Source organism: Rhipicephalus microplus, chromosome 1 (genome assembly GCF_043290135.1).
Source record: "Rhipicephalus microplus isolate Deutch F79 chromosome 1, USDA_Rmic, whole genome shotgun sequence".
Taxonomy (NCBI): Eukaryota; Metazoa; Arthropoda; class Arachnida; order Ixodida; family Ixodidae; genus Rhipicephalus; species Rhipicephalus microplus.
Window position 1 is genome coordinate 138586346 of NC_134700.1, and position 24207 is coordinate 138610552.

The following is a 24207-nucleotide window of genomic DNA, read 5'->3' on the forward strand; positions in this document are numbered from 1 at the left end:
AAATGCATGACTGTGACGTTGTTTTCGCTCACCAACATTCGAGTGTTTTTTTTTTCTTCTGCTAAAATATTTTGAGTGCTGTTTTATTTGTTGAATCTATTGTTTCGATTGAAAACTATGTAACCAAATTATTATGTGTACCTCCCCTACGTAATGCCTCACGGCGATGTAGGTGAAATGTAAATATATAAATAAATAAATTAACGCGAAATGTCAATCTCGAGGGAATCTGTCTAGTGAATGTTTACATATATTTTATAGAAGCTTGAAATGGCATCATTGTTCAGTACCCTATTTCAAACTGAAGTTGACAAGCGCCCAATGAAGCCTAGTGGTCATATAAAAAATGTGAGCTGGGAAAACATTCAATTGCACTGGCTTTTTATTTTGCCAAGCTTTTGCAACGTTGCGCAAAAGATACCGCAGCGAGGTACGTGTGTCATTCCCCGTGCTTGACATTTCCTGCAGCTGGAGTTGGCAAGAGCCGGTTATCATTTAATTCTACGTGGTACGTGTAGTACGTCTGTCGTCGATGAAAAAAGTACTTGCTTGGGTATAATGAAAGTTCTGTCCAGTCTACGGAGACATTTGAAACTTCGGTAAGTGTTTAATTTGTTGCGCAGCATTAGATTAAGCGAGAACGTTAGCAGGTACATTCGCACGGGCCCATACCAATGACAGAGTGGACAAGAACCCCGTTCTAGTACACTGTACCAATGGTGGCAGCTCACGACTATCACAGGCGCTAAAAGCACTAGATGGGACAAAAGCGCTGACTTCCAGTTGTAGTCGGCACTTTCGTTCGTGCGAAAGTATTTTACGCGTTAGTCTGTGCTATGCAGATTGAACATCGCAAGTGTGCCAGCAACGAGTTTCAAGAGGTTACATCTCGTTAGTGTTGTAAGCGTTCCTTAGTAATGTCGTGGTATTTAAGTTAAAACCGCACCGTCGCCTTGCTGTGCATATTAGAGGATAAGAACGTATGTCTGGTGAAGAGAGCACTAGATTTATGAGAAGGTGCTTCTAACTGGCGCCTTCTTTTCCAAACAGGGTGAACAGCCAAAGTCACGATATACGAAATCGAAGTAGTTCGATATTATGCAATGATGACGGGCAGCAAGTACTGTGTACAAGGTGTGCATTACCGGAGAATGTTCACCTTCGACGCCTTTTACAATGTGGTAGCGAGTGCTTTATCGAATGTTCATTAGGCTACATGGTGTTTTTGCGACAATAATCAATACGTGAGCTCATCTGTTCACTATTCTTCACTCGCCTGGCTTCGGGGTGTTCCTCAAATTACCTTTTAGTAAAATCTAATAATCGAAGTGAGAACAAAGGTTGCACAACGAGTGCTAGCAAGTATGCTATCCAGCGCTACTACTAGACTAAAAATGCCGGAATTCCTCGGGTATAACGCAGTTTTCAATTTTCTTTTTTTTTCCGGCTTTAGTTGCATGAAGTCGACTTTTGCATAACAATGAAATACTGAAATTAGAGAGGATGACCTCAGTTTCGTAAAAGTCGGGAATTTCGTGAACCCTGGTGAAACCCTATTTTTAGTGGGCTAACAGTACGAAAAGGCCAAATATGCCCTCAGCGCGGGCAGCTTTCTATTGATTACGATTGAGGGCTGTTTCTCGCCAAGGTAGGCCGACTAATTTTGGTGGTGTTATAAAACCGGATGCGTCTTCTTGCATTTGTTTGTCGTTACACTGACTGTAGAAGCGCACCTAAGCAAAAAAAAAATTGCCGGACGCCTTTTTTAGACGCAAGCATTGCATAAGTACATTTACATGCGTTTAATGGCTGCACTATCTATGTTTTAGAATAACCAACACTATGGCATCTGACACAACAATTCAGGTTTCATGTTGAAGCACGTTTCTCGGCCGGCGCACATCTTCCTGGTTTCCTTCTTCATGATGTGCTCACTACCTAAGCAACTGCGCCAGTCTCATTAGAGAGCGTGAGAATTGGGGATCCAAGAGAGTGGGTCCCCAAGCTGCGTTAGGCAGGCTGGTGTTGCGTTTGGATGAGCACCACAGTTTCAGAACTGGGTTAAACTCAGGCGGCGTTGGCTCAAACGTACGGAGCGCCACAAGCGGCGAAATTCAAATAATGGGACGCACGGGCTTTTGTGCGTTTTAGACCACGCTGCGTCTGCTTCGTTTTGCTGGCGACCCAAGGCGCCCCATCAGTCCATGCTAGTTTTAAATTTTTAGGTCTGAGAAAACGTGAGTACAAGAGCACTTTGGGTTCTGAGCATGCGCTCTTGGTGCTCGCAAGGTCGTTGGGGGGACCCATTTCTCCAACTTTCTCTCAGCTAATTGGATCAGCGGTATGCCTAACAAAATGAAGCCTTGCTATTACCAAGCTGGAAAATCTAAGCCATGCTAAGGCCGAGCTAATTAAGTCATAGAAATCAAGACTACGCTAATTAAGCTGTGTATTACTAATGCTGAGCTAAGACCGTGGTGACTAACACACGTAAATAGGACCTTGGTAAATAAACTCGAAATACTCAAAGCCGTGTTCATTCAAACAATTGTATTCAAGACAACTAATACCTCTCTTTTTAAATTATATCTAGATAATTATGTCGTCATATCTGAGAGCAAAACGTCATGGTTTTCACTCCGAAGCCGACCGAGCAGAGTGAGAATGGGCTCCTCTGATGTCACTAGCCTTACACAAGCAGTAAAACCTGACCAAAAAGCTGCTGCTTAGCATCCTCTGCATGAAAAGTTCGATAGTCACACCGAAAACATGACAGTCACGAGTTGAATGTGAGCCTCCTCAGAATCAGCAAGCTTGCGCCCGAGTTCCCATGCCCATCAGGTCCCACGCCGCCAATCACTGACGGCCGCAGTGAAGATGGGGTCCAGCCACCACGTTTGCTCTACACGAGAAGTGGAGTGCTCACGCTGCAAGGCCACCGAGTGTGGCGATTAATCTATGACCTTATTAGCACAAACTACGCGCACACGCACAAAGAACAATATGTCATCACACGGCGACGATGTATGGCATTCAATTTCGCCACACTCACGACGGGCCACTCAGAGCCAGCGCCCCTGGTAGCATTTGCGGCAACAAATGTTTCGAGATTGTTTCTTCCGATTTGTTATTGCAGAAAGAGCTTCAGAAGTGTAACGTTGGCAGTAATAATCTGTATTTATTTATCTGTAATATTCGCTAGAAGCGAAACGAGCTGAGTGGGAGTGATGCGTGTGCGCCCTTGTTGCCTTCGAGGGTAGGAATTTTCATGCTGCAGGTGGACCGAAAGAACTTGTCCGAAGGAGAACAAATGCCCACGAGCAGTCCCATTCCTTCAGTTGCAAAAGATATTATGCTGCATCCACGCTGGTGCTGCTGCGTTGCTGTTGTCCTGACTGAGTGGTGGTGCTGACGTGTTCACACGCGGTGTTAGTAATAAACCACCTCAAATGCTGCACATGCGTGTTTGACGCTATGAGTCTTTTGCAGCTGCTTTACCCAACACTGATTTCTTCATCTCCGCGCAGTCATCCTGTCATTACCATGTGGGGCGAGCTCAGGGCATATTCGGGTGCCCGAGATTTTCGGGTCAACCCCCATGGCACTCTTGAAATCGAAAAAGTGTAATAAGACACATAAATATAGATGAGTACAGCTTGGGCCATTTCGCGATTTCTGTTGGCAACATGTGCCAGCCAAACGTCATTTCAATCAACTACAAGCCAATGACTACTCTGAAAAGTCTGGAGTGCTTTAGAGGCTCGGGCTGCTGTATGATTTCATATGATGTCGTCGTCGCATTGTACAACCACGGCGAAACCACGTATAGCACAGCCGTTTGTAGCATATTGAGCTGGCTCTTCTTGTTCTTGGAACCATAGTTAACTATGTATACACTATATATACACTTTATTACACTCTTGCTCAGTACGACTCTGACGCTAGTACCGATAATAGCTGCAACGCGCGGTGTTTGAGCGAGCATGGGAATGCTGGGTAATACACAGTTTTTTTATTATACGTTCATTCGGCTCAGTTGGGCTTCTTGGGCCCTGAATTCGCTTTTCCGCAGATGAAGTTCAGCAAAAGTTTAGCAGTTAGGCTTGACCTCTTTGGCATACTTAGGCTCACGGATTATAACCGGTTCACGAAGTTCACAACAGTCCCCTTTTTTTATTCACAAGGAAGCGAAATCACAGCAATCAACAAGGCCGCGAGAGAGTTTGAGGCCGCAAGCATGAAGACCTGGCAAAACCGTGTACTACCCATCATTTTCATGGTGGCAGAGCGATCGCAGCGCCAGAGTCCCCTTAAGTTGATAGTAGAAAACTGTGGGCTTTGAAAACGTCGATTATGTTATAAAGTGAGGGGCAATGTAGGAGTCCAGGTGGCCGCATGGTGCTGCCATCGCTTGTGATAATGCGGGCAAAACCGCAAATAATTAGGGGGAAAGAAGAAAGAATAAAAATACTAACAAAGTGAGAAAAACAGGCTGCATAAGAGAAATTAACACAAACAAAAAAGAGAAAAGACAAAAAATGAGAACAGAATGAAAAAAAATAACAAAGTTAGAGAATACCGCACTCGATTGCTGTATTTTAACACAAAAATGCTGTATCCCGGGGTCCACCATAGCTACACGAATGCATTTCAGTCCCGTATGTGAAGGTATAAAAACAAAGAGATCGCAAAAAGCAAACCTCTGAAGAAAAAGTTCCATCGCGTGGTGTCGAACCTACAGCGCCTGGCTCCGCAACACGCGACGCAAAAGCACTCAACGACAAAGACAGCATTTGTCAGCTTACTAACCTCGAGCTATTGAGGTACACCATTTACCATTGGCAGCCTTCAGAGCTCGGCTGGCTCAGAGCGTTTTGCCACCACTCACGAGATGGCGTGAATGGCGTGAAGAACACCAGTTAAAGGTCGTGCCCTCCCGCAGTTACGAGGGGCGCACGCCTTTTCTTGGCATGGTCGTTCGTTGGCGCGCACTTCTGTCTTCGTGGGGGCGGTGTGTACGTTGTGTGCTTTCCGAGACGTTTGCGCTGAAGTTGCGAAGGCAATGATGATTACTTTGCTCACTGTGTGATAGAAGGCTGCTGCTGACACCACAAGTAGACAATTCGCCAGTTCGTACGTGTCTTATGTATACTAGCACGCTCGTTTCGTGCGTCCTTCGTTGTGTCAAGCTTTGATAGCTGGTCTTCAGCACTTGGTGCATGTATGCTCAGTTTGTGCATCTTTCCTGCTTTAGGTGCGAGGTGATTGTTTCAAGCTGCTTTCTATTCTTCGCGTGGCAATCCATTTTTGTTGCTGCAGTCTTCATCTTTCGCCCTCGTAGTGAAACAATGCACAATAATGCTCATCTTCATCTGTGAAGAAACGTTTCACTTTCGTGATATGCCGATTCATATCAGTGAGAGATCACGCATGTTTTCTTTCTGTTTTCTTTCAGAGCCCCACAGCGACAAAGAACATGCATTGTACTCTTCGCAGCTGCCACATTTCTTCTATTTTGTGGCGTCATCTGTGTATACGATTGGAGAACTTACAAACTGTCTAAGTGCTGCCAGGAATTGCAGAGTGATAAAATAATTGTTGAAAGGCCTGGTGAGTGTTTTATAGAGGCACAAAACAATAAAATGACAATTCGCTCGGTAAATGCTCACGTGTTAGACACATCGATCAGCGTGAGCTTTTCGGATGCTTCCATCTGTTGCCTGTTTAAATGAGAAGAAACTGATGAGAAAGGAAAAACTTGATCTTAGGTGCATAAGTACACAGTAATATACTATATGACAAAGCATGACGTTTCTGTACTGTATGTTTTGTCTCCTTTGTTTATTTGTGTTGAGGTAACCGCGAAAATTCTTACTCTTGGTTCGAACAGGTTCCGAAGGATTACAAAGTATTCCCTTGAACGTTATTGGCACACCAGAAGGTCCAAGGGTGGTTAACAAACGGATGAATCCGTCAGCAGCTTGCAGCGATTCTTCTCTCGAAGTGCCACTGCCAGCTGCTTTCGAGTCTGCTCTTGAAAAGTATGCCATAGTTCCATCAGCTGGCGTCAAAGTAGTGATTATCATTGCCTATTATCGGTCTGGGTCAACCTTTTTCGGTGAGTTGCTGTCTTCTGCACCCCGGACATTCTTCCATTTTGAGCCCCTAATGATGTTCACCGTCAGTGGTGGCATACGACCAGGTAGAGAGTGCCATGCTTTTCAGCTTCTGGATGGGCTTGTTCGATGCCACTTCGATCCTCTCTACACAGTTTGGCTGGAGAACAACCCTTACTACAAGTACAATCATTTCCTAGCTGACATCTGTGAAAGAGGGCAGTCCTGCTCTTCCCCAGGTCATCTCTCTGCTCTGTGTTCAAGAGCAGCAACTCAAGTGTTCAAGTTCACAAGACTTCGCGCCAGACAGGTCAGATGCCTGAATTGTAATAGCAAGTTGCGTCAATAGTGGACGTCCGTCTTATCTATCTATCTATCTATCTATCTATCTATCTATCTATCTATCTATCTATCTATCTATCTATCTATCTATCTATCTATCTATCTATCTATCTATCTATCTATCTATCTATCTATCTATCTATCTATCTATCTATCTATCTATCTATCTATCTATCTATCTATCTATCTATCTATCTATCTATCTATCTATCTATCTATCTATCTATCTATCTATCTATCTATCTATCTATCTATCTTCCTGTCTGCCTGTCTGTCTGTCTGTCTGTCTGTCTGTCTATCTATCTATCTATCTATCTATCTATCTATCTATCTATCTATCTATCTATCTATCTATCTACCTATCTATCTATCTATCTATCTATCTATCTATCTATCTATCTATCTATCTATCTATCTATCTATCTATCTATCTATCTATCTATCTATCTATCTATCTATCTATCTATCTATCTATCTATCTATCTATCTATCTATCTATCTATCTATCTATCTATCTATCTATCTATCTATCTATCTATCTATCTATCTATGCGGTTAACATTTTATTTTGTAGGTAACAAAAAGCTTCAGATTAAGATAACAACGTATATTTTAAGCGTGTAAGGCCACTTACAATAGTGTAAGGCCGCTGACGCACCTTGGATGCGTAAGTGGCCTTACACTATTGTTAAGATAACGCAGTCACTTGCTGTACAGCTAGTTGTTCGAGAACCCCTGAACGTATGTTGCAGCACAATGCCATGAATTTTTTATCCATGTATATACCTTTCAAAGTGCGGCGATGGCGTAGTGGTTAGAGCATCCGCCTCGCATGCAAGAGGTCCGTGGTTCAAATCCCGGTACCGCGCAGTTCCCAACCGGATTAAAAAAAAAATCCGCGTGTTGATGGAACTGCATTAAGAGGCCTGGGGTGCGGCCTCACCGGCAAACACCGCCGAGAACGCACTCCCTCACCAGAGAAGGATTGGCCACCCTGGTGCAGTATCTGGCCACTACCTCCCACATGATTACGTCAAATAACTCACGGCCCTCAGTCCCCAGCAGCTGCGAAGCAACTGACCACGGCGGCGGTCAGATCTGCAACGCAGCAGAGGGTGCTAAGAATCTCTGGATCCGGACAGGCCGCCATTGGAACCTGAACTTGGCAACGTTTAACGCTAGAACCTTATCTAGTGAGGGAAGTCTAGCTGTACTATTCGAGGAGCTAGAGGGTGTTAAATGGGATATAATAGGGCTCAGTGAGGTTAGGAGGACAGATGAGGCCTATACGGTGCTACAGAATGGGCACGTCCTTTGCTACAGGGGCTTGGCAGACAGAAGAGAACTGGGAGTGGGGTTCCTCATTCACAGAAACATAGCTGGCAACATAGAGGAATACTATAGCATTAATGAAAGGGTGGTAGGTATCGTAATTAAACTGAATAAAAGATACAAGATGAAGGTAGTACAGGCTTACGCGCCTACATCCAGCCATGATGACGCTTCAGTTGAAAGCTTCTATGAAGACGTGGAATCGGCAATGAGTAAGGTAAAAACACAGTATACTATAGTGATGGGCGACTTTAATGCAAAGGTAGGGAAGAAGCAGGCTGGAGACCAGGCAGTAGGAGATTATGGCATCGGTACTAGAAACGCCAGAGGAGAGCTACTAGTAGAATTCGCAAAACGCAATAATTTACGGATTTTGAATACCTTCTACCGAAAACGAGAAAACCGCAAGTGGACATGGAGGAGCCCTAATGGCGAAAATAAGAACGAAATAGACTTTATAATGAGTGCACACCCTGGAATCGTGCAGGATGTGGAAGTGATTGGCAAGGTACGATGCAGTGACCATAGAATGGTACGGTCTCGAATTCGCCTAGACTTGAAGAAGGAACGACAGAACCTGATACGCAAGAAGCCAATCAATCAGCTAGCACTGAGAGGGAAAGTACAGGAATTCAGAGTGTCACTGCAGAACAGGTACTCGGCTCTCAGTGAGGAAACCAACCTTAGCGTAGATACAATGAATGATAATCTGACGAGTATCATTATGGAGTGTGCAGTGGAAGTGGGAGGCAGGGTAGTTAGACAGGACACTGGCAAGCTTTCACAGGAAACGAAGAACCTAATTAAGAAGCGTCAAATCATGAAAGTGTCAAGTACAACAGACAAAATAGAACTGGCAGAGCTTTCGAAGTTGATTAATAGACGTAAAGTATGCGATGTAAAAAGGTATAACATGGAGAGAATTGAACACGCTCTGAAAAACGGAGGAAGTGTCAAAGCATTGAAGAGGAAACTTGGGATAGGCAAAAGTCGGATGTATGCACTAAGGGACAAAGAAGGCAAAATAACTACCAATATGGATAGGATAGTTAAGATAGCGGAGGAGTTTTACAGGGATCTGTACAGTAGCCGAGACAACCACGACCTTAATACTATAAGAACTAGCAGTAACCCAGATTACACTCCACCAGTAATGATAGAAGAAGTCAGAAAAGCTTTGGAGAGCATGCAAAGGGGCAAAGCTGCTGGTGAGGATCAGGTAACATCAGATCTGCTGAAAGATGGAGGACAGATTGTGTTAGAAAAACTAGCCACCCTGTTTACGAGGTGTCTCCTGGCGGGAAGAGTACCAGAGTCTTGGAAGAACGCTAACATCATCTTAATACATAAGAAAGGAGATGACAAGGACTTGAAGAATTACAGGCCGATCAGCTTGCTCTCTGTAGTATACAAGCTATTTACAAAGGTAATTGCCAACAGAGTAAAGAAAACATTAGAATTCAATCAACCAAAGGAACAAGCAGGATTTCGAACAGGCTACTCAACAATTGACCACATTCATACTATCAATCAGGTAATAGAGAAATGCTCAGAGTATAACCAACCACTATACATAGCCTTCATAGATTACGAGAAGGCGTTTGATTCAGTAGAAATATCAGCCGTCATGCAAACACTGCGGAATCAGGGCGTAGATGAAGTATATACAAACATTCTGGAAGAAATCTACAGGGGATCAACTGCTACCATAGTGCTTCATAGAGAAAGCAACAGAATACCAATCAAGAAGGGTGTAAGGCAGGGGGACACAATCGCCCCAATGCTGTTTACCGCGTGCTTACAGGAGGTTTTCAGAAGCCTAGAATGGGAACAGTTAGGGATAAGAGTCAATGGAGAATACCTTAGTAACCTGCGCTTCGCCGATGACATTGCATTGCTGAGTAACTCGGGGGACGAATTGCAACTCATGATTACGGAGTTAGACAAGGAGAGCAGAAAAGTGGGTCTTAAAATTAATCTGCAGAAAACGAAAGTAATGTACAACAACCTCGGCAAAGAGCAGCGCTTCGAGATAGGTAATAGTGCACTTGAAGTTGTAAAAGACTATGTCTACTTAGGGCAGGTAATAACCGCAGAGCCGAACCACGAGATTGAAGTAACTAGAAGAATAAGAATGGGGTGGAGCACATTCGGCAAGCACTCTCAAATTATGACAGGTAGATTGCCACTATCCCTCAAGAGGAAGGTATATAACAGCTGTATCTTGCCGGTACTTAGCTACGGAGCAGAAACCTGGAGACTTACAAAGAGGGTTCAGCTTAAATTGAGGACGACGCAGCGAGCAATGGAAAGAAAAATGGTAGGTGTAACCTTAAGAGACAAGAAGAGAGCAGAGTGGATTAGGGAACAAACGGGGGTTAAGGATATCATAGCTGAAATCAAGAAGAAGAAATGGACATGGGCAGGGCATGTAGCGCGTAGACAGGATAACCGCTGGTCATTAAGGGTAACTGACTGGATTCCCAGAGAAGGGAAGCGGGTTAGGGGGAGACAGAAGGTTAGGTGGGCAGATGAGATTAAGAAGTTTGCGGGTATAAATTGGAAGCAGCAAGCACAGGACCGGGTTAACTGGCGGAACATGGGAGAGGCCTTTGTCCTGCAGTGGACGTAGTCAGGCTGATGATGATGATGATGATACCTTTCAAACTCATGGGTATTTTTGTAAAGTCACGTGGACAGCTCCCATTTTCGCTTCGATGCATTATTTTTTGTTGTTTTTCGAAAGTGTGAACGTACACAAGAAGCATCGTGTGCTCTTTCATAATTTTGTCTGTTACATCGAAACTGTTGGAGTCTACCACGTGGCGTAATCGCCAACGTCATCCTAATAGCAGCAGCAGCAGCAGCAGCAGCAGCAGCAGCAGCAGCAGCAGCAGTAGTAGTAGTAGTAGTAGTAGTAGTAGTAGTCGAAGTAATATTTGGTAGTAGCCACAGCAGAAGCACTACTAGTGGGTGGTCTGCAGATCACGGGACCAGAGCAATAAAAATGTAGCTTAGCGACTGGAAGATATAGTCTGGGTACCCGCTTACTCCTCCTTACCCGGCAACGAGGCGGCACACCAGACAGCTCGAGGACTCAGAGACCGAGCCTCTGGATTGCCCTGGTCGAGTTGGGAGGGCGACGAGAGATTTGAGCGGGTGGCCACTCACAGAGATATAATCAGTCATCATGATCATCATCATCATCATCATATTCATCATCACCATCATCATCATCATCAGCCTTATTACGTCCACTGCAGGACAAAGGCCTCTCCCATGTTCCGCCAGTTAACCCGGTCCTGATATAAGCAGTATTACAGGCTAAGCTGGAAAATCTATCCTCCCGCACACTCGTCATTGAACCAAGGACAGGCGGTGGCGTGGCACCTACTCCAGACACATGCGTTTCCTAGTCCGGCGACATTGAACTGCTGCGTGCCGGAACTTCATTCGGAGAGGTGTAAATTTTGCAACATCAGGGCGGACTTGAGCCGCATTTTATGGGAATGCCCTCAGGCCCCTATAAGAGGTCAATTCTCCGACGGGAGTGGATGGAATACCACGCTCCTCAGCTCTGACTCTCAATTATAAGCCCGCTTAATATGGCAGGCCGAAGGCGCCACCAAGGCCCATGGGATCATGGCCGTCGTCTAGGTTTGGTCCTCCCTTCTCCTCTCGCACCTGAAAGGGGAGCAGGATCTTTCTGCTAAATAAATAAAGCTTGTTCATCATTAGCGACTGGAGAGGTGAGAAAGAATACTGAGGGATTACGAGAAAAAGAGAGACAAATTAAAATGTGAAAGGGAAGGAGGTCACCTGATTGACCATGCGGTCATACATGTCAAGCCCAGCATGAGTGCTTGCCACGCTGCTTGCAGCCATTACAGTAACAAGCGTTTCGGCTGAGTGGGTGGATGAAATGGCCCACGGCTGCAGTGGGACGCTATACGCTATAGTTTTATAGTGCAGCCGTGAATGTCTATCTCGCCCCGAGGTATTCACACGTCTTAACATGGTAAACAAAGAAAGGATAAAATTTGTGACATATACTTTCCTGAAACTTCCGAACAAGAAATAGCAGATCACGCGTACAGTGGGAATCGATTATATGCAAAGCACGAATGAGGAAGTTTGACAGGTCGCTTCCAAATCAGAAGAGCGTTATGAGGCGGACGTAAATTATGTTGTACATGACTTCTATGTCGTGATTATTCTCATTGCGCCAGACATTTGTGTACATCGTTTGTTCACGTCAGATTACACCAAATTTCATGTGTCATTCTCTCGAAACAACTCAAATATGGAGGCGAAAATGCTGTAGATCCGTGTGCTCAGATTTGGTGCATGATAAAGAACCCCAGGTAGTCTAAAATTCCGGAGCCCTTCACTACGGCGTCTTTCAAAATCATATGGTGCTTTCGAGACGTGGAACCCCACATATCTATCATTCAATCGAAAGGACAGAGAGCCCACTATGAGCCTAGCATGCAGCCATGTTTTACTTCACATGCATGTCATGATTATCATGTTTGGAAGAGCCACTTACCTTCGTCGTCCAATCACGTCACGAAACACCAAATTTGGTATATATTAAGCTAGCGAAACGGCCACAAGAGCGCTTTAAGCATAACAAGTAGTCAACTTTTACATAACACGTATATTGTAATTATCATGTTTGGACGTTCATTTACCTTCTTCACCCATTCACGTCAAGGAGTACCAAATTTGGTATAGGTGAAGCTTGCGAAATGGCCACAAGTGCATCATGAGTGTGGTATATAGTGATGGTCTTACATGACATGTATGTCATAGATATTCTTTTCATAAGTCATATACCTTCGACATCCATTCACGCCACGTAACACCAAATTTGGTATATGTGAAGATAGCGAAACGACGGCGATTGTGCCATGAGCGTAACATATATTGATGTTTTACATGACAGTCATCTCATGAGTCCCTTTTTATGAGCTGTCACTTGATTTTGCCACGCAGTCATGTCATACCAAAGCAGTTTTCCAATATGTCATGTGATCGAAGCCACCAGAAGAGAAGCCAAACAATGACACGTACATCACTAGAATCATGACATACATGTCATAATTTTCATCTTGTCCCGTGTCACTTAGGCTGGTCATGCAGTCATCTTAAGCTTTAATCAATTGGGTATAAATCCCATTATCGAAACGGCCAGGAGACGAAAAATTTGTAGGCGGCTAAATAGATAGATACAAAGGTTGATCAAAAGATATGGCCAAAGTCACCAAATTTTCCTAAGCAATGCTTCGCATTTTAAAGCGAATGTCTGACTAACGGGCAATGACTTGATTTCAGCAGCGTCGCTTTGTGTCGAATTTTTCTTTTAAAAGGACCATATTATGAGCAATGTCGTCAAAGATACATCGTTGCAGAATGTATACGAGGCACGCCCGAACACAATTGAAGTCCCCAAGTCTCGTTCGTTTGTGTTGTGTCCAGCCTGCTCTGTAAATCACGTGAGCAAGTCACATCGAAGACTGTAACATTATCGTAAGCAGTCGCGTTGGTTTAAAAATATTCTCCATTGTTCCTGTTGTGCGTGCAACCTTTTCGTCGGGAATAATACTAGACATAAGCATTGCTTGCACAAAGCAGTGGTTATACGTGTAACGGGCTGGCGACATTAAAAGAGACAGAGCAGCCCGCATGGTAATATAAAGTAGTCCAGTCGTATGTAACTGGAGGAATGAAACATATGCACTGTTAGTAATGCCGCTCGTTACTTAACACGTTGCAGGTGGCGTCTTGGATTGAGCAAAACCAGAACATCGCGGAGACCGTTCGTGTTGTCCACCTAGTGCGAGACCCGCGGGCTATCTACTCTTCCAGAAGAGGTCTTCGCTGGTGCACTGAATACGAGTACTGCGGTAGCGCATCCGCTTTGTGCGATCAAATGAGATCGGATCTAAATGCGTTTGTAGAGATAAGCGGCAAATTGCAGAAAGACAGAACGTACCAGATACGTTTCGAAGACCTGACCGCTGATCCGGTAAATGAGACCCTACGCCTATTCGAGTGGTTAGACCTAGATTTTGCGCGATCAGTTACAAAATACCTGGAAGAACACACGTCAGCAACTGCCGCAGACGTCAGGGATGCGCATTCGACACGCAGAAACACACGCCTGGTTGCATACTCCTGGAAGAGCAAGTTGTTGTCGCGAACTATACGTGAGATTGAAGTGGCCTGCAGTGACGTTCTTCAAAGGCTTGGCTACGACGAGTCGTCAACAAGCATGGATGGTGTGAACGCGTAATAAAAGAACGACCACTGAGGCCATTCGAATTATGCCAAGCATTATCGCAGCTACATCTGTATTGTATAAATTTGCACTTCCAAGGAACCACCATAATGTAAGAGACTCGTTATACACACGGACCACTGTTAAAGGCAACACTTGTGTGTGGTGGCTACCTATATTTCACTTTCTTAGAAAAGTATAGTGGCTTGAGGTGGGTCCCAAGCATGCAAACAAGGTTGCTTGGTCTCTAGTGAAAAATGTGTTGCATGTGATTGCTATTTGCACCAAGACACAGGAATATCTAAGAGCGCGGTGTATGGACGAACGCATAGACGTAGCAGCACAGAGCGCAGAAGCTCCAATAAACACGAGCACCCCATTATCTTTAGCTACACATATCATGAATGAAAGACTCTCTCTGACCACAGCGAACAAGGAAGGTTTGCTTGTCATATTGCCGGATGTTCTACACAAGAATAAAACAAAGAAGGCAATTGGCAAAAACTTCACTGGCTTTCAAAATACTATGCTCAAAGCAAAGCGAAGGACTCAGCCACCGCTAACCACCCTAAGGCTAGGCAAAAAAGCAAGTGCGATAAAGAAGACCCAAAGAGTCCCCAGGACATTTACTTTGTGGCAAGCACCCCAAGCTAGAGATGCCATTCAGGAACACCAGCACGAGTAGCGGCTCTTGGCAGCACGGCGTTTTGAGATTCCTACGAGCCTACCTGAACACCATTCACGTTGATGACTCGTACTCACACATCTATAGGCTCAAAATGTTTTGCTTGGTAAAAATCTATGAAACTGTCAAAATATTAGTATAGGCAGGGAGTACGTGTTTTATCTGATATCTCAATGTAGACTTATCATCAGTGTCCGTAGGTGAAATTTTCACCTTGAATATGAATGTGCATTTATGCTAGGTACGGTATTTCTTTTGAGGCGGTCAGCTTATGCTAGTGCATTTTATAACAAAAGTAGTTCCACACAAAATTAGCGTGTGCACACAGAAAACCGGAGTGTGCATCAGTGTGAGCCTTCCTCCGGCTGTACGCGAAATCTTTTTAATTGTGTTGATCAACTGTCGGAAGTGGAGCTGGACGGTCTGATTAGGCATGCGTTCAGGTACGTATAACATCTTATTTTGTTCTTCTGTGGCCCAGACTGCAACCAGCTAAGCCATAAAATACACGAGGCATTTAAAGGATGCAGGCCGGGGCTGTGGCTCACCGGGCAAATGTGGCAAGGAAGAGAAGCACTAAAATTCCAACCTTCACACGTGCGCTGGTTCTACCACTGTAGAACTACAAAGCCAATTTTGACCCATGGTTGCAACCATTCAAAGAGTATAAAGACATAATGCTTCCATGAAATCTTTCCACCTTGAATTTAAAGTGTGTTGATGATCGACAGGTAACTTTGTGGAGCATATGAAATTATTGGGACATGCAGGCTACACAAATCGCATTTCACCAGATGATGTCAGAAACGGGTGAATACTTCGAAGCCCGCTCAATCTGCGTCAGCTGATAAAGAAAATGGTCGCAGAATGAGGTTCACTGTAATGCCTTATGCCATATTTTTCGTGGCTTATAACTGTGGTAAATTGCCACGTTATTGACGTCATCTTTACTGCACCACAAAAGCTGCCTACATTTTATGCACCAGTAAGCAGAAAGAAAAATATCCCAAGAGGTTTATTGCGAAGTTCATATATCACGAGACACGCATGTGCGTCCTTAGAGTGCGCAGTAAGCACCGTCTACCAGATGCCCCTTTCCTGCGCCTGAACACATGTCCGCCAAAGCTGAAGATGCATCAACGTGAGACACAAGTTACACTGGCATTTTCTGAAGAACAAGAAGTCATCCTCTAAATCAGCTCACTATATTAAGAATGTGGGCGCTCTCTGCACTGAAAAAAAAACTAAAATTTTTTCCAAAGTGCTATTGACATCACAGAGTGCTCTTGCTGGTACGCTGTTCCTGACATCCGTAATAACCATGTCACGGACCCGTCACTGTCAGTCGTGATAGCTTCAACCGTTGAGAAAACAATGACGAAGGTATTGGAGAACCTTTTTCGGACACTGACGGAGTCATTTTCTTCAATAGTAAATGCACAAATCACTCGTCCTCATGAATGTTAATAATCCAGATGCAGCCTCTGTGGTTTGTTCAGCTAACGAGGTGAATACAGAATCTCTAGAAACAGGGCCTTCTAAACTCAGCCACACAATAACAACACCTGTTGAAGAGTTGTATTCATCAAGAGCTGGTCCGTCGGACTACGGCCGTAAAATAATCCTCATTGAACGTTTGGATTAGAGCTCTGATTCAGGTTCGCAGAACTCACAAATAGAATTTGACTAAAAAAAATGAAATGGCCAGCGTCGCCACAAAAACATGGATCTCCAGTGAGTCCTAAAGAAAAAAGTGAAAAAAAATATCATAAAGAAATAGGATCAAAAACAATTTTTTGAAAGATGGCTCATTGCAGAACGCAGTGAATGCTGCTGGCATATCCTCAAAATAGGTGGATTAAGAATCTTGCCGTAGAATTGCCGGCCAGTTTTTCCCGCAAGTACTGATTTATTTCGCCTTTCTATTCAGCATTCCCCATATTGTACAGTCTCCCTAAAGAAAAAGTCTTTCATCTTAAAACTACCGAAGATTTTGTTTACACCGCCCCTCTCGAGGTGGGGGTTAAGCAGTGTTTATCTCTTCAAAAATTGCGCATCAGGTAAACGTTACAGGTCAAATAATAAATTCAGAAAGTGAAATTTTTGCATGATATACATCTCTTCCGAGATACATTCTTTTTTGGTTAGAAAACGCTTATTTTTCGTCAGGTGTTAAAAAGCTCGTGTTTTAGATACCGTAATATCGTCTTGCAGAGAAGACATATTAATCGTAGGTGACTTCAATTCTCATCACACTTCGTGGAAATTCAGAACAGATAGGAGTGGAAAGCATTTGTGGTATTTCGTTGCTAAAAATATTATAACACACATTACCAGCGAACCCCCACGTTTGTGTGTAATCAGTCTCAATTCGCGATTGAGCTTACTTTCTGTAGTCCTTGCCTCTGTATTTCTACAAGGCCTACTTTGAACTCGGGTACAAATAGCGACCATTTTCTTTTATTGTTTGAGCTTGTATGTCCCGTGACTTCAGTAATCAGGCAGCCCACTTCTCATAATAATTTAAATAAGTTTAAACAGACACTACGGGTGGCTTCGTCAAAACAAACCAAGAAAATTGAAGAGCGGAATGTTATCAACTTCAATAATGTCTTAAAAACAATCTCTAAATAAAGGTAAATTCACAGGTCTGGTCTCTTAACAACGTTCTTTGAATTATTGGTAAAATTCCGATTGTTCACGTCATTACACGCTAAGAAAAGCGGCGTGGTGAGAACTGCGCTATAATCAGTGCCCTAGAAACTGGAGTGATTATAAATACGCGGCTGCAGTTTTTAAGCGAACAGTTGCCGCTGCAAAAGATAACTATGATAGCCCACTTTCCGAGTTACTTTCAAAGCCTTGTCACACGAAATCACTTTTAAACTTCCTTGAAGCCAAAAAGTAATCCCGCCACCACCAAATCTCGAATCGATAGTCTCAACGCCAAGTGAGTTGCCTACTTTTCTGGAAAATATTGTTCAAGGGCTGGAAAGCCGCTTCACGGCTGCAAACTTTTACCACTCGTGGTGCCCTGTTAAAAGCGATGACTTTGAAAAGGTTATAGCGTCGAAAATAGCACAAGTAGTGGAAATATTTCCCAATTTTGCTCTAGATCTTGATGAAATAACTGCATTGGTAATAAAATTATCCATAAAGTTTCACCTCAAGGTTTATTTTCAATCGTTAACCACTCCATTAGATATTCGTATATTACGCCTGAGTGGAGAATCGCGAAAATAATTCCTTTATCGAAGAAACAGGTAGCTGGGTTGACTTTGGATAACAGTAGACGAAAATTTACTCACAGATAATCTGGTAAAAATAATCGAAAGAATTCCACACATTAGGATATGCAACTGGTTGGATGAAAACACAGTTTTAAGCCCATGCCAAACTGGATTCAGGCGTGGCTGCAGGATACAACTATCTCGCTAAAAAAAAAGTTGCCGCTTTAGTAACTTTAGATATTGCAAAAGCTTATGACAGTGTGGAACACATTAAACTAATAAATTCGCTAACGCATGTCGGTTTACCAAATTACTTCGTGGGATGGGTTTACTTCTTTCTAAATGATAGAAACTTATATTGCGTTTAATCTGGTGTGTCGTCTTCAAAGTGTAAACAAACTGGAGGTCTCCCCCAAGGTTTGGTACTGTCACCATTATTATTTAAAATTTTGTTGTGCCCAATTCCAGTACAACACGGTGTACAGGTGTATGTATACGCTGACAACATTTCATTTTTTGCTACAGCTACAGATATACATACACTATATCAGATGCTACCGTTTTATATGAACGCTTTGGACGCATGGTTAGACAACATTATACAATCATTAAACATCAGAAAAAGTGGAATCGTAGTTCTTTCGATAAGAGTCCCAGTGCAGAATTCCGTACGTTACAGACATGACTTTATCCCGCAGGTGAAATAGAATAGATACTTAGGAAGGAGTTATACTGAAAACCCAAATTGGAGTCCGCATATAGAAAATATGGCAGCTAAAGGAGCGCGGGCGCTTGGAATGCTTCGTAGACTCAGCAATAAACGTTCTGGTTTACGTCGTGATGTGCTGGTCATGACATATTCTATGAATATTTGCTCAATGTTGGAGTTAGGCTGTGTCTTGTTTTCTGAAGCACCCACCTACAAAAACCACCGACACCATTAGAACGCGAAGCGTTACGTTCATGTCTTGGGCTCCCTAAATTTGTCGCAATTAATATTTTATGTCAGGAAGCGCGCCTGCCTCCTCTGCGTGTTAGGCTCCAAATACTAGCAGTTCGTACCTCCCTAAAAATAAATTTATCCCCACAGAGGAGGTCGCAATATGTTTTCAATAATGCGCCGACGTCCTTTTTTACCAACAGTTGTGTAGGTTAAGGCGTCCACAAGTTTTCGTCGTACAGAAGCTCTTGGAAACATCACAAGTCAACATTCATGAAGAAATGGTACTAAGAAGACCTATTCAAACGATGAAAATAGAATTTGACAATATATTTCCTAATAATTGCAAAAAGTTTCACAGTAGATACTTAAATGATATTTTAAAAGACCACCCAGCAAGACTAGAACCGAAGTTTGTAATAGCAACTGATGCTTCAGTGTGGGAAGAGAAGGTAGGAGTCGGAATTGCATCTTCAGTGTTGAATAGGTTTTTTTCAATTCGTTTACCCGATTTACACCTATTTATCAAGCGGAATTACTTGCAATTCTTTTAGCATTACGAAAAATGTCTCGATCAATAGAAGATGCTATATTCTTTCAGACTGCCTGTTTATGTGTAGTTCGTTAACTGCGCCTAATATGCCCACTGCTTTAAATGTATTTTACGCCCTTGCCCCAAGACATTTACGACTGATTCTCTTGGTGTAGATACCAGGCCCTAAAGGTTTAACCTTCAGGGTTAAACCCTAAAGGTTTAACCCTGAGCGCATCTGCATGAATATGCAGACGCACTCGCAGAGGCCCCACATAAAGATTCAGTTTTTATTGGTGTCAAAAAGTGGTATCCTAAACATGTTACTGAAGCTAGATACGAAAAAAAATCACCTGGCCCGAATTACATTTAAACAAATTTTTTAAATGTATGCAGAATGTGCATCAAATTATTTGTACGGTCGATAAATAGTTGCTCAATTGTGAACTGCTACAAGATTCGATAACAGCCAGAGGTAGACCAATGCATAACAAAAGAAACAAGGACCAGGTTGTCAACTACAAGCCAATTTATTATTAGAACTTATAATAAACAATCATATTGTTGAATTTCTCAACAAACACAATTTTATAATAAGACACCAGACCAGCCCATATATAGAAAAGGCTTTTCAACCTACACTCAGCTAGTGTAAACCATGCATGCCTTTTCGAAGTCTAATAATTGCGGCAAACAAACCGATGCGATTCCTATGAACTTTGCCAAAGCGTTCAATAAGGTTTCGAACAATAAATTACTTTTTATGTTATGAGAAATTATTTCAAAACAAAACGCTAATGACTTGGCTCTCTTTTTACTTAACTAAACGAAAACATTGTGTTTCTGTTTACGATTGTTCATTATATATTATAAGAAATTATAATACATAGTTACACTTATAATATATAGGCTCTTATTATAAGAAATTGGGGCTCTACACAACCAATGATCTCTCCTGCAACAAGCACATAACACACACTATGACAAATGTGACTTAGGTACTGTTTTTTATACGTCGTCCTCTCATGCCTTCTGCCCACCTTTCAGTATACAAATCAATTGCTTTACAGTTATTAGATAAGGCTGCTACTATCTTGGATCCCTTCACTAAAACTAACATTAACAAAATAGCAAAAGTTCAAAAAAGAGCTGTGCATTTTAGAACAATTTTTGAAAAACTTCTGTTACGCGACAATTAAACAGGGCTGAATTTTCATCTTTATCTTTAGAATAGCGTAGATGAAGACTGAATTTTTTGTATCAACTAAAATAAGGACAGTATAAAACTAACATAGCGGATATTTTTTCTTTTTCTTCTTTTGATGATGATGATATGTGTGGTTTAACATTCCTAAACCACCATATGATTATGAGATACGCCGTAGAAGAAGGCTACAGAAATTTCGAACACCCGGGGTTCTTCAACGTGCAGAACAATCTGAGCACACGGGCCTACGGCATTTTCGTCTTCATCAAAAATGCTGCCGCCGAAGCCGGTCATTCGATCCCGCGACCTGCGGGTCAGCAGCCGAGTACCTTAACCACTACACCACCATGGCGGGACTCTCTTTCTTCTGGCTACTTTGTCAGGCAGAGCCATGACTTCACCGTACCTGCCTTTCCTACATGCAATATTTGCTTGAAGTATTCATCCTTTCTTCGCAACATAGACGAGTGGAATAAACTAACTGATGCAATGGTTTTAGCACGCTCATTGGCATTGTTTTCATTGGAATTAGATAGTGCTGTGACCAACTGAATCATATCAAATATTCTATAAGATTAGGGCTTTATTTTCTTCTATTTGTATCGTCTTTTCCGTGAAATGTTGCATATGCCCTATACATACTGTATGCCCTGTATGCATTATATGCACATGTACCTGCCGTTTCGCTCATGACTAACTTCATGTACCACCCTGCTAAAATCTCCACATGGGGCTTGTAGTACCTGTAGTTAAAATAATAAAAATATTTGTGTCCTGACAAAATCTCAGATTTGCCCATCTTTATCTAGGGCGGTCACAACAAACAAAATGTGTAGATTAAATTCTCTGTCCTGTCTCCCTCCTTGGCTTCGATTTTTTTGTCAGTAACAATTACATTGTAAGTGTGAAGCATTTCTTTGTGCACTGCAAGCGTTTTTGTTGTCTATCTACGCATCTGTGTAGATAGACAACAAAGACACAACACAGACATCACAGACACAACACAGACAACACAGACACAGACACAATTTGAGAGCCTCAAAATATTCAATGCATCAAAATGAAGTGAATGACGACGAGTGGGAGAAGCTATAGGTCCTAAGATTCGTAATGTCTACGTTGAAGTGGCCGACTTGTATAAACGATGGGCAGATGAACGGATGGATGCTTGGAGAGACGGAAGGATGAAAAGGGGGATGTATGGACGCATGCAAGTTCGGATGGATGGACGGCCAAGCGTACGCGCAGATTGCAGGTGCATGGAAGAACGAACAAATGGACGGCGCAGCAGTCACGTATTGTGCTGTCATAAACTTGATCAACGTACACTTAGAATCGGTTTTCTACACAAGTTTTCGTTTGTCGAAAAGTTTTATTTTGGGGGCTGATCATTAGTAAATTAAAAGTACATGGATGGTTTATGCCTCTACAGACATAAGAGTTTTCATACAATCTAGAGAACGGAACTAGACTGCCAAATTGCGCACGCCCAAAGCAGCGCAGAATAAAAATAATATTTCGGGGAGAGTTTTGCAACCCGTAATCGGCCACCGCATACTAGCTTATGATCTCGTTTGACGTAGTGACAGAGCAGGAAAGAAATAGGTGGGACGTCATGTTGTCTGTGTCCTTTTACCGCTTTAATTGTGTAATTTAACTATATCAATTTTATGATGATGTGCGACGATCACGGAGAAAGCAACGAGCCTGGCTGTCGATAAAAGTATTTTCTCTTGCCTACCAAGAAAAAAAAAAACTTTCATTCGCATGTCGCATTCTACGCTGGATTGTGCGATACATTTCTCTACATATTTCTGTAGGACTGACAGCACTGTATAGTTACTTCACGCAATTGAGATCATTAGCGGCGGCCAGCTCACCGCCATGAAGCAAAGTACTTCATCTAAAGTTTGCGTTAACGTTCGCTGCTCATCAGTCGCGGCAGACCAGTGACGCACCGGCTGTCTCAGCTATACGCGCCGGGAAGGGAACAGGAAAAAATATGTGAAATTTCCACAGTGCCACTGCGCAATCTGAAAGCGGTAGCGCCCCCAACTTTGTGTGCGAAGCGTATACTCTCGGACCACTGAGATGAGCCACTTCCATTTTTTTAGATTGTGGAAGTTCAGTTATTTAAATAAATTATAATGAAGATTTATGCAGTTCATGAAAGAAGGTAATGAAGAATTAGAGGAAGTAAATTTCTACAAATGCTCATCGACTTCTAAAGCCCTGTGTCTGCAAATACTGAGTCGCTAGAACAGGTGTCAGCGTGTTCATCCGATACGGAGTCCTAAAATCTAGGTGCACCCCCCCCCCCTCCTCCCCAAGGAGAAAGAGCAAGGCACCAGGAAATACACCTAGGGAGGGCATAATCGAAGAAGATCGCCAATGAGCTGCATGAGCACACTGCACAAAGTCAATGCACAAGGTGAACGCAACTGGAGTTGCCCAATGATTCTCCCGATGAGGAGGAAGAGCCCTCTAAGGAAGATGGGGTGAGTGTTGTCATCCTCGAGGAAGACAGACTACGCAACACGCGTAAACTTTTATGTCTATAGTGTCGAGAAGAAGAATGCAGTGGTTTTAGCAGGATTCTCGGCAAAGCTACTACGCCGTTCCCCAAATACTACTAATACACGGGCAGTTGACGAATCCCTCACTGCTTGCTCGGAAACAGCCTACGATGGCCTTCCTGATCTACTTGGCCATGCATGTGCTCAATAGCTTCCTCCAGCAACATGCCTTGTTTACCAATTAGTTGGAGGAAGTTAACTGACAGGTTTACTCACAAAATGAGCGTGCTTAGAAACTTATAGCGCTCGCCAAAACCACGTGACACTAGTCCAATGAATTTCAGTTGCTACGTGTGCTCATTTGTCAAATGCGCACTCCGCATTGTTAGCAAAAGGCTGGCCGTGTCGTTATCGTAGTTTTCCATCACTCTAAACATCTGTTCCGCGAAGATGAAATTTCTGTGTTTAAAAACGCATGGCATATTGCCGTTCCAGCTGTTTGATATTTTCGGCACCTTCAATGTAAACGCCAGATACACGAAGAGAGGTTGCATTATCACTTTCTATCTTTTAAGTATGATGTTGATTCGATAGCAAGGAGGCAGGCCAGTTCTCGTGAACAAACCATTTGACTGCACCGTGAATATCACTCACACGTTCATCTTTCCAGGTATTGTACGATTTCAAAAGGGCGTTGTTCCTTTATGCTATAATTTTTTTGAAGTAGTAGTAAAAATATTTTGTTCTAGAAATATGAAGCGCTATACTTAATAGGCTAGTTAAAACACTGACAACAGTGTGTCATGATACAGTGTAGTTATTCTAAGTGAGGAGTAAGTTTCCCCCGGTAGTGCTAGTTTCCTGCTAGCGAATGGTGTCCTAGCGGTGAAAGATTGTTCTTGCAAGAGCAGTTACCGGGCTTTCGAGATGAAAATTATTGTAACTGCTACCATCCTAATTACACTGAAATGCCGTGCCGAATGAAAATGCGACAAGAGTTTTGTGCAGATCACGAGAAATTGGG

The 24207-nt window shown here is 43.0% G+C and overlaps 2 protein-coding genes across 3 annotated transcripts in view; both read left to right on the forward strand.

Annotated features, from left to right (window-relative positions):
• Positions 1 to 478: 478 nt before the first annotated feature.
• Positions 479 to 14139, forward strand: LOC119178418 (carbohydrate sulfotransferase 4). Of its 2 annotated transcripts, XM_075887431.1 has the most exons (5): positions 479 to 599; positions 5456 to 5610; positions 5891 to 6118; positions 6272 to 6426; positions 13570 to 14139. In XM_075887431.1, exons 1-5 carry the CDS (start codon positions 559 to 561, stop codon positions 14086 to 14088), a joined length of 1098 nt encoding a protein of 365 aa, XP_075743546.1. In that variant the 5' UTR covers positions 479 to 558; the 3' UTR covers positions 14089 to 14139. The 2 variants fall into 2 exon arrangements, with proteins under 2 accessions (XP_075743546.1, XP_037285514.2); XM_037429617.2 differs by having other exon boundaries at positions 5891 to 6426.
• Positions 14140 to 23693: 9554 nt separating this feature from the next.
• Positions 23694 to 24207, forward strand: part of LOC142799399 (carbohydrate sulfotransferase 1-like) — a 73260-nt gene continuing 72746 nt past the window's right edge. Inside the window, exon 1 of the mRNA XM_075887432.1 lies at positions 23694 to 23853. The gene's annotated coding sequence lies outside the window, so the exon portion shown is untranslated. The remainder of the gene's footprint in view (positions 23854 to 24207) is intronic.